This window comes from Herpailurus yagouaroundi, unplaced genomic scaffold (genome assembly GCF_014898765.1).
Source record: "Herpailurus yagouaroundi ecotype Mexico unplaced genomic scaffold, PumYag 139, whole genome shotgun sequence".
Classification (NCBI taxonomy): Eukaryota; Metazoa; Chordata; class Mammalia; order Carnivora; family Felidae; genus Herpailurus; species Herpailurus yagouaroundi.
This window is the reverse complement of record NW_024412394.1, coordinates 33,958,258-33,970,867: the sequence shown is the minus strand read 5'-3', so window position 1 is coordinate 33,970,867 and position 12,610 is coordinate 33,958,258. Positions and strand designations below refer to the sequence as shown.

Below are 12,610 nucleotides of genomic sequence, written 5' to 3'. Positions count from 1 at the left end.
GTTTAAATTCTGGCCCAATCACTTACAATAGGAACTTAAGAAATTACCCAATCACTCTATGCTTTAATTTCTCCAATTTCAAAATGGAAATAGTAATAATAAGAGTACTTAATAAGTTTGTTGTGACCAATAAAGGAGTGAAATTATATGTACACACATATGCATGTATATAACTTAAGAGTGAATGGCAAAAGCTCTAGAAATGTAAATCATTATTAGTTTTATTCACTTAGACACATGAATAATCATTCTTATGATACTTAAAATTATCTTACATTTGTAGATAAAGTTATAAAGATCAGCCCTAAGTTTACTCTGAGCCTCAATTCCAAAATATTTCTAGATATGGAGCTTTTTCTCATAATTCCCTTTCCTTCACTATTTTGCTTTTCAAACTAATCTAGCTACTGCTTACTGAATAGGTTTTTTGCTATATGCAAGATGGCTTGAAGACATTTACCAGTAGTAGCACCTAGAGTCATTGGAAATGTCCTATTTAAAAATACATATTTAAAGAAGTTATTCCTATTTTCATTATGAATAAATAGTGTGGTAAAGGTGTTTTTAAAATATTAATATTTATAATTGAAATATCCTGTAAAAATAATTACCTATAATTGAAGAGACTAGTAAATTATATGTAAGAATATAATTTTATATATATTAAAGAGCACAGTAACTACTCTTCATAATAAATACATATACATGAATGTGTATAGTATATAAAATTTACCATGCTATCAATTTGCTGAAATAAATTTTACTTGATTTCAAACAAACACTCAAATATACTCCTTTAAGCAAACTTGTGGTTATAAAAACAAAAACAGAAAAGCAATGTGCTTGTAATATATCATTCTTAGAAAAGCTGATTAAACTTTTATTTCCAAGCGTTTCACATTTTTCTGATTATCTCTCATCTATATTGTAGAAGAGAAACTGTAACCCAGACTGTACAGATTACTGGTTCACTAAAAGAGAAGCCCTTACTTAGCCTTTACTTCTACATTAAAATAATTAAACATTTACATTAAATGTAATACATTCTATTCCCCAGAATACACAGCTTGTTTTAAAGTAATGCTGTTTTCCTCTCCATATCACTTGTAGAAGACAGAAGAGGAAGAAAAATCAGGCCATGCACTGAAACAAAGAGGAATGATAATTAAGGTTTGTCACCATCTGTCATTTGCTTTAGAAAGATCAATAAGAATAAGTTATCAAAAAGAAGGTAAAATTATGATATAGAAAATATACATAAAATCTTATACCTGGAAATATCATAGGAGGACAGATAGTCCAATCTGCCCCCTGCCCCCTGCCCCCCCACATTATATAAGCACACTGAATCCTAGAGAGATGAAGTAACAGGTGATTTACTGAGTCACTTTAGAAAATAATTGTTTTGTTAGCTTGGCTTTGTAATCCAATGTCTTTTTTGCTCCCTTACACTGCAACCTAATTTTCTAAAGTAGGGTATGCTGTGGGGATTATTAACAATGCAACTTTTGGGGCGCCTGGGCGGCTCAGTCGGTTAAGCGTCCGACTTCGGCTCAGGTCACGACCTCGCGGTCAATGAGTTCAAGCCCCGCGTCAGGCTCTGTGCTGACAGCTTGAAGCCTGGAGCCTGCTTCAGATTCTGTGTCTCCCTCTTTCTCTGACCCTCCCCTGTTCATGCTCTCTCTCTGTCTCAAAAATAAATAAACGTTAAAAAAAAATTTTTTTAATTAAAAAAAAAATTGCAACTTTTGAAAAGGTAAATATTATTTGAAATTCAACAATGACCATAAACAGAATAAAATTTAAATTAATAAAGCAAAGAGGCTAATTAAGTATTTCAATGACAATCATTTGAACCTATTACCTACAAAGCTATGTAACAAGTATAGTTCCTAAATTATTATTGTGTTTTATTCTAGGAAAATATAATTCCTTCTATAGAGAAGGAATTATAGGGGCAAAATAAAGGAAGAGAGACTGTGGATAGTTAGCAGAAGAAGATAAGCAGTCCGCTAAATCCGCAGCCTCTCACGCAGGAAGCACTGGTTCATAAAAGAACATTTCCATTTCATCTAAGCGATGGAAGGATTTTCAAACCGGGTGGTAAAAGCCTTATCCATACCCCACACTGTAAACTATCATTAGATCAATACCAAACATCAGGAAGCGTCACCATCAAAAATAAGACAACACAAATGAAAAAATGCCTCCTACTCAAGGAGAAATCCGACCCTCAGAAAGATAAAAGATTCTCCTTCGCAATAAACAGCTCATCTTAGCGGGATGGCATAGAGACAGATCCATCAGAGACTTAGATAATCTAGGTTTATTCTATGATTTTCAGAAAGACAAACCTCTGTTTAAATAGCTGTGTGCTGTACTTCAGTTTCTGAATGGTTCAATTTCCTACCTTTAATTTATTTGTAAATATGTCCACTAGAATGCACATTTTAAAATAGATACTCTCCAGGATGCCAAGTCAACTACAGAAAAGAATTCCATGAACGTTTTCTGCAATAAGTAAATGTTGTTACAACAAGACTTTTGCTGTTAAGGGACAAAAATATGGAACCAACGGTTATAACAGAAGAAACAAGTGCTGACAATTTAATCAATTCAGTATTTCACTTACCTTTGGTTTTCCACAGTACTGAACATAGTAATGAATTAATCTAATATGTCTGATCAAATATTATGTAATTTTGGGCCATTTAAAAAATATTTTATAGTACAGAAATAACCATTCTCCCTTCTGTGTTTTGCCTTTTTCTATATACCTTGAGGACATAAAGCTTTTAAGATTTATAAGCAGTAGAAAATATCTGGAAACTCAAACTTGTATTAAGACATTATTCTTTGCATAAATCCACTGACCCATTTTCTAAAGTAGAAATAACTGCCGGGTTTTTAACTTGCACTGAAAATATAACAATCACAGTTCAATAATTACATTCATACAGTACCTTGAAGACTATATCTCAAGTTGCACAACTGACATTCTTTTCCATCAAAATATAGAGCCTAAATTATAGGTAATTGTATTATGGAACATTTTGAAAAGGAGAATCCTGTTGCTTTTCTTGCATATAAATAAATTTGGATCTTTAATACTTCTTTGCATTTCCTTGCATATTTATAAACATGGCTTTACTTTTTTTTTAACTTAAAGGAAAATATCTGACCACTTTACCGATTGACAAATGATACCTTGTTAGACAGCTGCACAGAAAAAAAAAAATAAAATCGCATATGTAACAGATTTTCAGAGACAGAAAAATAAACTTCCTTTGCAAAGAAGAATCAATACGCTCTGCAATCACTCACAAGCCATAGCACGAGGATCCACTTTTGTCTCTCCAGCAAGAACTCGAGGTATCTAAATTGAATTCACTTCACTCACCTGTTTGGCTTAGCTGGGATGTGCTTCTACTCCTTCTAGACACTATGGCAACCACTTTGGCACTCAGGCTGGATCTCCTTTTCTTTCCACCTCCTCCAACTGTACCCACAGCTGTGTCGGACTGACTGCCGTCATTATGCTCCAGTGTGTACATCTCCCCACTCACACTGGTGCTCTTCATGATGGCTCTTCCTGAAGTCCCCATCCGTCTGCCTTGCATTTTAGGGGTAAATGAACTATATTTACAAAGTAAAAACATATACGCATCCATAAATTATAGGTCAGCAAAACTGAAACTCTAAATCTACTTTATTTTGAAATAATCCAGGCAAATTTTTAGGGGGAAAAGCCAGTTGCATAGTAGTCTTACAACTATATAGCTCAAAACAATAGTATTTCAACAAGGAATCCATAAACTTTTAGTGAAAACAAATGCAACCAGTGTTATCCAAAAGGAGGTAAATGTTACTAATTTTTTAGTGTGTTACTTTCAGAGAAAAACAAGGATATTTAAATCAATAAGACAAGTTCATATACATTCCTGAGGAAAAAATATTAATAAAAAATGGATACTCTGAGTTTGCCATACAAGGTTTTTTTTTTTTTTTTAATTTTTTTTTTCAACGTTTATTTATTTTTGGGACAGAGAGAGACAGAGCATGAACGGGGGAGGGGCAGAGAGAGAGGGAGACACAGAATCGGAAACAGGCTCCAGGCTCTGAGTCATCAGCCCAGAGCCCGACGCGGGGCTCGAACTCACAGACCGCGAGATCGTGACCTGGCTGAAGTCGGACGCTTAACCAACTGCGCCACCCAGGCGCCCCACCGTACAAGGTTTAAAAAATGAAAACAGCTCTGTTCTACTTCCAACTAACAGACATATCTTTGCCACCTAAGGCTTAATGAGTCTAGGAAACAGTGCTAATGAGGCAAAAAAAATTGCATTTCCCTCCTACTTCCTTGTCCCCTCATGCTCCATCTCCTCCAAATTTCATCTCATTTTTCTCTTTGAGTATTTCAAATTCATATGCTCAGGTTGAGATATTCCTTTTTTTCTTTCCTACCAAAACTTACTTGTCTATGTTCCCAGACTGTACTCATTTATCTGAACAGATTACTGCCCTTCTCTCCTAATGAGAAAATTATTGTTGAGAATTTCAGGCACCATGTTGGTGGGAAAAAAACCCATCTCTACCTGCCAAAGTAAATGTATGTCTGTGAACTGGGCAGAGAGGTAGGGCAAGCAAGTTGGGAGCTATAGATGTTAGGATTCTTCAAATCCTTTAAATTACATTGCATTGCATCTAGACTGGCCCCTTTTGGTCCAATAAACAACTAGTTTGACAGATCTGAAATGACCCTCATTATTTTATGTTTCTTTAAAATATCTGCAAAAAATTGGCTTACGTGACACTCAGCACCATCTTGATTTTCAATTTTCTATTTCTTGTTTTCAAGTACAAAGTACGTTAATAGAGCATTTGTTTTCGAGAGAGAGAGGGAGAAAGAAAGAATGCATGAGTGGGGGAGAGGGGCAGAGGGAGGGAGAGAGAGAAATGTTAATGTTTATTTATTTTTGAGAGAGAGAGTGTGAGCAGGGGAGGGGCAGAGAGAGAAGGGGACAGAGGATCTGAAGCGGGCTCTGTGCTGACAGCGGAGAGCCCAATGAGGGCCTCAAACTCACGAACCATGAGATCATGACCCAAACTGAAGTCATATGTTCAACTGACTGAGCTACCCAGGTGCCCCTTAACATAAGCATCTTTTAAGAGTGATGACATTTAACAGTCATGTTGGGATAAATCCTAATATGATTAGAAATGATAAAACAAATTGTTGGGATCATGTAATATATTTGTGGTCATATATATAATGAGTGCTTTCGGAGAAAGGGAAATTGATATATTAGGGTGAGTTGAGAAATGTGGAAAAGTGAGATTGTGGAAGACTTAGAAGCAATGGAAAAGAAACAAGACTGTTTGATCTTTAGGATCCTTCCATGAATTGAATTGAAAAATGAGACCCCTCTTTGATAGGAATCATTTGGAATTTTTAATCCCTAGTTGTATTACTTGAACTGGTCCATATCAATAATAATATTAATATTTATATTCTTTCAATTTATTCTAATCAGCTTTTCATTAACTCAAAGTTTTTAAATTCATTTGCAAATCTGATAATTCTGCTATGCATTTTATGCCAACTCTTTTTCAAAACATGAACATATAGCCAGTCCAAAATGGATTCCTGTGGGGTTTATATTCCCAACTGCAGTGGACTTTCTTTCCTAATAAATGTTCCAGTAAATTTCTTCTGTGTCCTTAGCAATTTATTTCAGTGCATTATCTAAATCTGCCACCTCTCCTTAAGTCTGCTCTTACCACCTGCTTTTTCTACTGTTTTACTTGCAGACTTCTGCTGAAGGACATGAAGCAATGTCACAATTTGGTCAGTTTTGCAGTCATGATGTCCATCTTCAATTAAACACCTGTGACTGAGAAATCAGTAGTTTTTCCATCTCTCATCAATCTTTTCAGCACACTCCTCACAGGAATTATTTGAAACTTCCCTTCTAATGATTTTATTTTTACCTTTATAATAAAATATAGATAAATTAACATGTACCTTTTCTCTCATTATTTCCATGAAAATTGGATTCTATTAAACTTTAAATTTGTATTTTAAAAGTTATTTCACAAAAAGTACTATTGTAAAATTTTCAACAGTGTTCTTCAGGCTATAGAAAAATTTAAAAGTATAGGGAAACGCTTTCAATAATATTTCTATCATGAAAATGTATTCAAGAAGAGCTAAGAAGATTCAAACATTTTTTAATGGATATTTAATCACAGCAATGAAATGTTCTATTACACTGACAAAATTTCTTTAAAAAATTAGGTAAATCTTTCTAGTCATTACCATTTAGGGGATTAAGAAGTTATGTTATTTTGTGAATAACTGGTAGACTTTTTCCTCAAAAAATAAAACATTTTATTTAGAATCTTAAAAGCATTCTTTTAAAAAAGTATTTATTTATTTACTTAGATAGAGAGGGAGACAGAGAGAGAGAGCAATCAGGGAAGGGGCAGAGAGAGCGAGGGAGAGCGAGAATCCCACGCAGGCTCCACACTGCCAGCACAGATGTGACCGTTGCGGGGTTTTATCCTATGAACCTTGAGATCATGACCCAAGCCGAAACCAGGAGTCAGACACTCAACCGAATGGGCCACCCAGGCACCTCAAGAATCTTTAAAGCATTCTTATATGATATGATGACTGTGCGTAGCTTCCTAAAGAATCTAGAATATCATAATGTTCAATGAGAACATGTTAAAACATTTTCAATTCTGTTTACCTAATTGAGGGCAGAGGTTTCTGGGGTCTAATCAGTCAGGGTAGTTTAATCCATGTGAAGGTTACCATCTAAGTACAAATATGCTTTATTTTTTTATTTTATATGTATAGAGAGCGTGATCTGGGGAGAGCGACAGAGGGAGAGACAGAATCTTAATTAAACAGGCTCCACATACAGCATGGAGCCCTACATGGGGCTCAATCCCACGACTTTGTGACCTGAGCTGAAATCATGAGTTGAATACTCAACCTACTAAACCACCCAGGTGCCTGAATATGCTATTTCCCTAATTTGTAGCCTTTTATTTGTTCTGCCAATTGCCTGGAAAACCATTCCTGTCATTTAGTCTCATCCTTCAGGATGTACTTTAAGGCTTTCTGCTTCATAAACTTCTAAGAGTCCCTCTATTGTCATGGCTATTGTTTCCCAGCCTCTATTTTCTTTTCTTTAAACATTTTTTTTTTAATGTTTGTGTATTTTTGAAAGAGGGAAAGAGAGAGCGCATGAACATGGGAAGGGCAGAAAGAGAAGGAGACAGAGGATCTGAATGAAGCAGGCTCTGCGCTGACAGCAGAGAGCCCGATGTGGGGCTCGAACCCACGAACCATGAGATTATGACCTGAGCCAAAGTCAGACCTTAACTGACTGAGCCAACCAGGCACCCCCGCAGCCCTCTGTTTTCTATTTTTTATTGGTTATTTTAGGATTCTGATATCTCATATCAGCATGCACCTTAGACATGACTAAATCTGCCACAGTAGCATTCCAATTGCTAAGTGAATTGAAGATTTATGAGTAGGGAGTAAAAAAATAGTGATGTCAGTATACAAATAGACTATGATATAACCCATCTTTAAAATTAAACAAAAAACCCTCCATATTCCTTCAATATTCCCTCTCCCTCTGGCTACTGATTTTTGCTAAAAATCTACTCAAACAGTTGTCCATACATCCTCTCTTCCTATTCTATCCTGAACTAACTTAAATCAGGTTTTGTCCCTACTATTTCACCAAAGCTGCCTTTTATCAAAGTCACCAATGACTTCTTCACATGGCAAAGTCCTATCATTGCATAGTCCTTATCCTTTTGACTTCTCAATAAATCATGTATATGACAATGCGTTTGATTCTACTGATCTTGAAACATTTTATTTTTATGATTTTCCTACCTAGTGCCTCACTGGCAAGCCCTTTATCCTCTTTCATCACTAAATACTGGAGGACTTCAGTGTGTGGCCCTCTGACCTATATTCTTCCGTAGGAGACTAATTAGCTACATGTCTCATCTGGTCTCAGGCTTTACGTATTATCTGTATGCTGCAAATTCCAATTGTTTTTCTCCACCTGTCCTCAGTACTCAGTCCTGAACTTCAGATTTATATAGCCAGCTATCAAGTGACATTCTTGTTTGGATCTGTCTCTTAAACATAACATGTTCCACCCAACCAAAAAACTGCTAACTTATCGTTCATATCATATTAAAGATACCCCATTCCCCAATTGCTCAGACTAATAATTGCCCCCCTCACAGAAAAATCTAATGTGGATTTGACACCAAAATAGAAAAAAAAAGCTGCCTTCCTTTTTTAATGCCATGCTTGAGCATTATCTAACAAGCCCACTTACAGGCCATTTGACTCTCTAGGGGAATGTAACACTTTTTACTTACTATTTAATCTTCTAATAATTATACCACAAATATTTTACAACTCTGTAAAGCTAGATGTTAACTTGAATAAAATTGATAAGGACAAATGATTACTATTTAGAAGAGGTGGTAACTCCAAAGGGTTATGGTTTTATTGACCTACAGAATATTATCCAGTTTTGAATCTAAATTCATAATCTTATTCCAACATTCCTTTTTGTTTTCAATGACTCCCTCTCTCTCTCTCTCTCTCTCTCTCTCTCTCATATATATATATATATATATATATATATATGTATATATAAGTACATGAACTTCTTGGATCATCTTTGGAACCATTATATAACTCTGTTGGTTTTCTCACTAATTAATTAAAACTTCAATATTTGCTATGTGTTTTTCTTATTACTGTGTTTTAATTTTGAGAATTATATTTATTTATTTACTTTTGTGAGAGAGAGAGAAAGAGAGAGAGAGAGCAAGTGAGGGAAGGGCAGAGAGAGAGAGAGACAGAGAGTCCCAAGCAGGCTCTGCACTGTCATTGCAGAGCCTGATGTGGGGCTTGAACTCACGAACTAAGAGATCATGACCTGAGCTGAAGTCAAGAGTCAGATGCTTAACTGACTGAGCCAGCAGGTGCCCTGAGAATGTTTTTATTATGTTGGGGAGTCCCATCAAAATGCCCAAGTGGACTCTACCGGATCCAACTAAATTTTGTTGGTGGAGCAGGGCACCTCATGAACTCAAGCCCAAGGTTGCCTTTAAACAAGTTCCAACAGAACATGACTTTCAGTCTCTGCTTTCTTTTTACTGACTCTGGTTTTCCATGTCTCTTTGTTTCTGGTTCTTGGTAAGTTTCGCTTTTATTTCACTTACTTGTGACTAATGATACATTCCTCACTAATGGGAGCAACAATAGGAAATCCATCTGTGGAATTAAAACTGCTGGATGGCAGACATCAGGATATATTACAAGTTGGATGGTGAATGACAGAAAATCTGGCTTGTTCGTCTTTTTACATGCGTGTTTGCTGCTAGAAGTTCATATCACTTATGAAAATGTGTTGAAAATGTGTTTCCAGAACTGCCCTTGAAAGTCTGGGCTTTGGTTTCCGTGTCAATTTTGGCCCCGTGGCTAAGTGGTAAAACTGAAGTTGCCAGTTCTCTTGGCATGCTTAAAAATAGTCTTTATTATTGAAAACAAAAACCTCTTACTCTCTGTGCACCCTAGGGACAGCTGTCCAGGCAGACAGATATTAGATTCCAAGGTATCTGAAATTTAATAGAGCTCCTGTTCCTGATTGATCTATACAAATGAGTATTTAAGTAATTTTAATATAGGTAACTGAAGAATCTGTACAGAAAAAATAAACTGAAATTCTAATATTTTGAATACGTTTGCCTTCTAAGAAAAAAATTCTCAGGGAATTGCTAACTCGTAAGAACTTTAATATAAGAACTTAAATCCACACAGTGAATCCTTAGATATATCAAACTAGTTCAATAAATTTGGCTTAATACAGTCTTATGAGATCCACAATGAGATGCCACTTCATATATGCTAGGATAGCTATAATAAAAAAGAGACAATAACAAGTACTGATGAGAATCCAAGAAAGTAGAATCCTCATACATTGCTGATGGGGAAATAAAATGATGCTGCTGCTTTGGAAAAGTGTGACAGTTTAGTTAAACTTAGATACAGTTCAATGAAACTCAAGAGTTACTGAATGACTCAGTAATTCCATTCAAAAGTTAAACATAGTTACCATATGACCTAGCAATTCCATGCCTAGGTGCATACTCAAGAGAATTTAAAACACATATCCATATGAAAAATTACATATGAATACTCATATCAACATAATTCTTTATAGTTAAAAAGAGGACAACTTAAATGTTCACAAACTGATGAATGGAGAAACAAAATGTGGTATATCCATACAATGGAATATTATCAACCATTAAAAGGAATGAAGTACTGATTCATGCTATAAACATGGATGAAGTTAAAAACATACTATGTGAAAGAAGCTAGATACGCAAGGCTACTTATTGTATGATTCCATTTAAGTGGAATGTCCCATAGTCAAATCCATGGAGACAAATGTAGATTAGTGGTCACTGGGAGCTAGAAGGAATGGGAAGCGAGTATTAATGGGTATGGGTTTCTTGTGGGGGATGATAAAAGTGTTCCAGAATTAGATAGTTGTGATGACTGCACACCTAATTGTGACTATACTACAAACCACTAAATTGCATCATTTCACAGGGTAAATTTTATGGTATGTGAATTTATCTCAACTTAAAAAAAGTTTTATGTCTTCTTACAGATTTCTTCAGGATGGTATATAATACAAGCACAAAATCTTACTTTATTTTTAAAGACTTAGGTTGGTTTTCATAGACAGATTAACCTAGAATTCCTAAACTTCCTATACTGGTTTTACTTAATGGGTAAGTTAACATTTCTTCCAATAATGTTTGAAATTATAAAAAATGTAAAATTATGTAATAACTAAATTGAACTATAATTGTGATTAAAGTCTGATATCAATAGTAATTAAGCTGGTTGGAATGTCAGCTTAAAATTTCCAAGTGATTAATTAGTTAACTTTAAGATTTAGCATTAGCATTATATTTCATTAATTAATAAAAAATATCTGTGAATGTCTGAATAACTGCTAAGTAAGTCAGAATATAAAACTTGGTCAATAACCAAGGAATGAATACACACACACACACACACACACACACACACACACACACACACACATATATGAACTTTAAAAATGCCTATTTTTCATATGGTATCCAGTAGCTTTGCCTTTGCTAAGGTTTATCTTCATTTTTGCAATTTTAAGAAAATGTCTAAGGGATACTGTAGGCATACGTTGCTTTGTTATGTGTGCTATGTAACTTGCTGGTGTGCTAAATTTCTTGTATATGACAGCCTGCTATGCCTGATTTTCTACCTCTGAGTGTTCTCTATGAGACAGAAGCTTAGCTTAGAATTGTAACTGGGGTGCCTGGGTGGCTCAGTGGATTGAGCACCTGACTCTTGATTTCAGCTCAGGTCACGATCTTGTGGTTCATGGGATCAAGCCCTGCATCATCAGACTCTGTGCTGACAGCACGGAGCCTGCTTGGGATTCTCTCTCTCTGCCCCTCCCCCTGCCCCCTCTCAAAATAAGTAATAAAAATAAATTTAAAAAATAAAATAAAATAAAAGTTGTAACTAATATTGATGGTTCGTTCCACACTAGGTAAAATATATGGATACAAATTCAAGGTAATAGATGTGTTTTTATTTATCAAAGGAAAAGAAGGACATCATTGCTTATAGTAAAATACCTAGAATGTAAATGAAGAGAGTAAAAGGACAGAACTTGAGTAGATACATTAAATTGTAGAAGGTTTGAGGAAAAGTGAATTATTTACCCTGTTTTATTGTAGTTGTGAACAGTAAGCCTGAAGGGCAAAAAAATAAAACTTTGACAAACTGGCTCCATTTGATGTAAATATTCAAAATGTAGTAAGAGAGGTTTGTGAGTCATTTGCTGACAAAGTATAAAAATGCAAGATTAGAATCAGGTTTTCAGTTAAAATGACTAACTGATCTTAGAATATTTAGTTGAGAACAAATTACATTTAACCAGAAGTGGCAAGCCGACCATTAGGAATAGGAGTTCTACTTTATATATAGAACCAGTATATGCAAAGTCTGTACTATGGCTTACAGGATCCTAGAACTACAGATAATAAAAAAAAAGTTCATATACTGAATTTAGCACAATTTTAGGGATCTCATAGGTACTGCAAAGGATGTCTGGTGGTGATTTTCACTTTGGCTCACACTGTAAATAATACAGATGTACAATGCTTGCTGTAAAATTACTGTAGGTAACTTTTATCATTTTAAAAAAGTTCTTAGTTTGCTAAGATATTTAATCATATATATGTGAGAATTTTATCAAATATTTTGTTTCTATTGAGATGACGATATAATTTCTTTAATTCTGTAATGAATTACATAGAGAAAATGTTAAACAAATGTTGCATTTATGGAACAAATATTTTTGACATAATGTATTTTCATTCTCTCAAAATCAATCAATCTATCCATTCATTCATCTATTATATATCTATCTTGATTCAATTTGCTAAAACTTTGTTTCAACTACTTTAATGAGATTTGGGTTTATAA

The 12,610-nt window shown here is 34.8% G+C and overlaps 1 protein-coding gene across 50 annotated transcripts in view; it reads right to left on the bottom strand.

Annotated features, from left to right (window-relative positions):
• RIMS1 (regulating synaptic membrane exocytosis 1) overlaps window positions 1–12,610 on the bottom strand; it is a 494,117-nt gene that overhangs the window by 70,748 nt on the left and 410,759 nt on the right. For 30 of the 50 annotated variants that reach the window (XM_040473893.1, XM_040473902.1, XM_040473900.1 and 27 more), the window contains one exon: window positions 3,401–3,636. The exons of the other annotated variants lie outside the window; for them this stretch is intronic. In XM_040473893.1, the coding sequence (XP_040329827.1) occupies window positions 3,401–3,636 (236 nt within the window). The remainder of the gene's footprint in view (window positions 1–3,400; window positions 3,637–12,610) is intronic. 50 annotated transcript variants of the gene reach the window in all.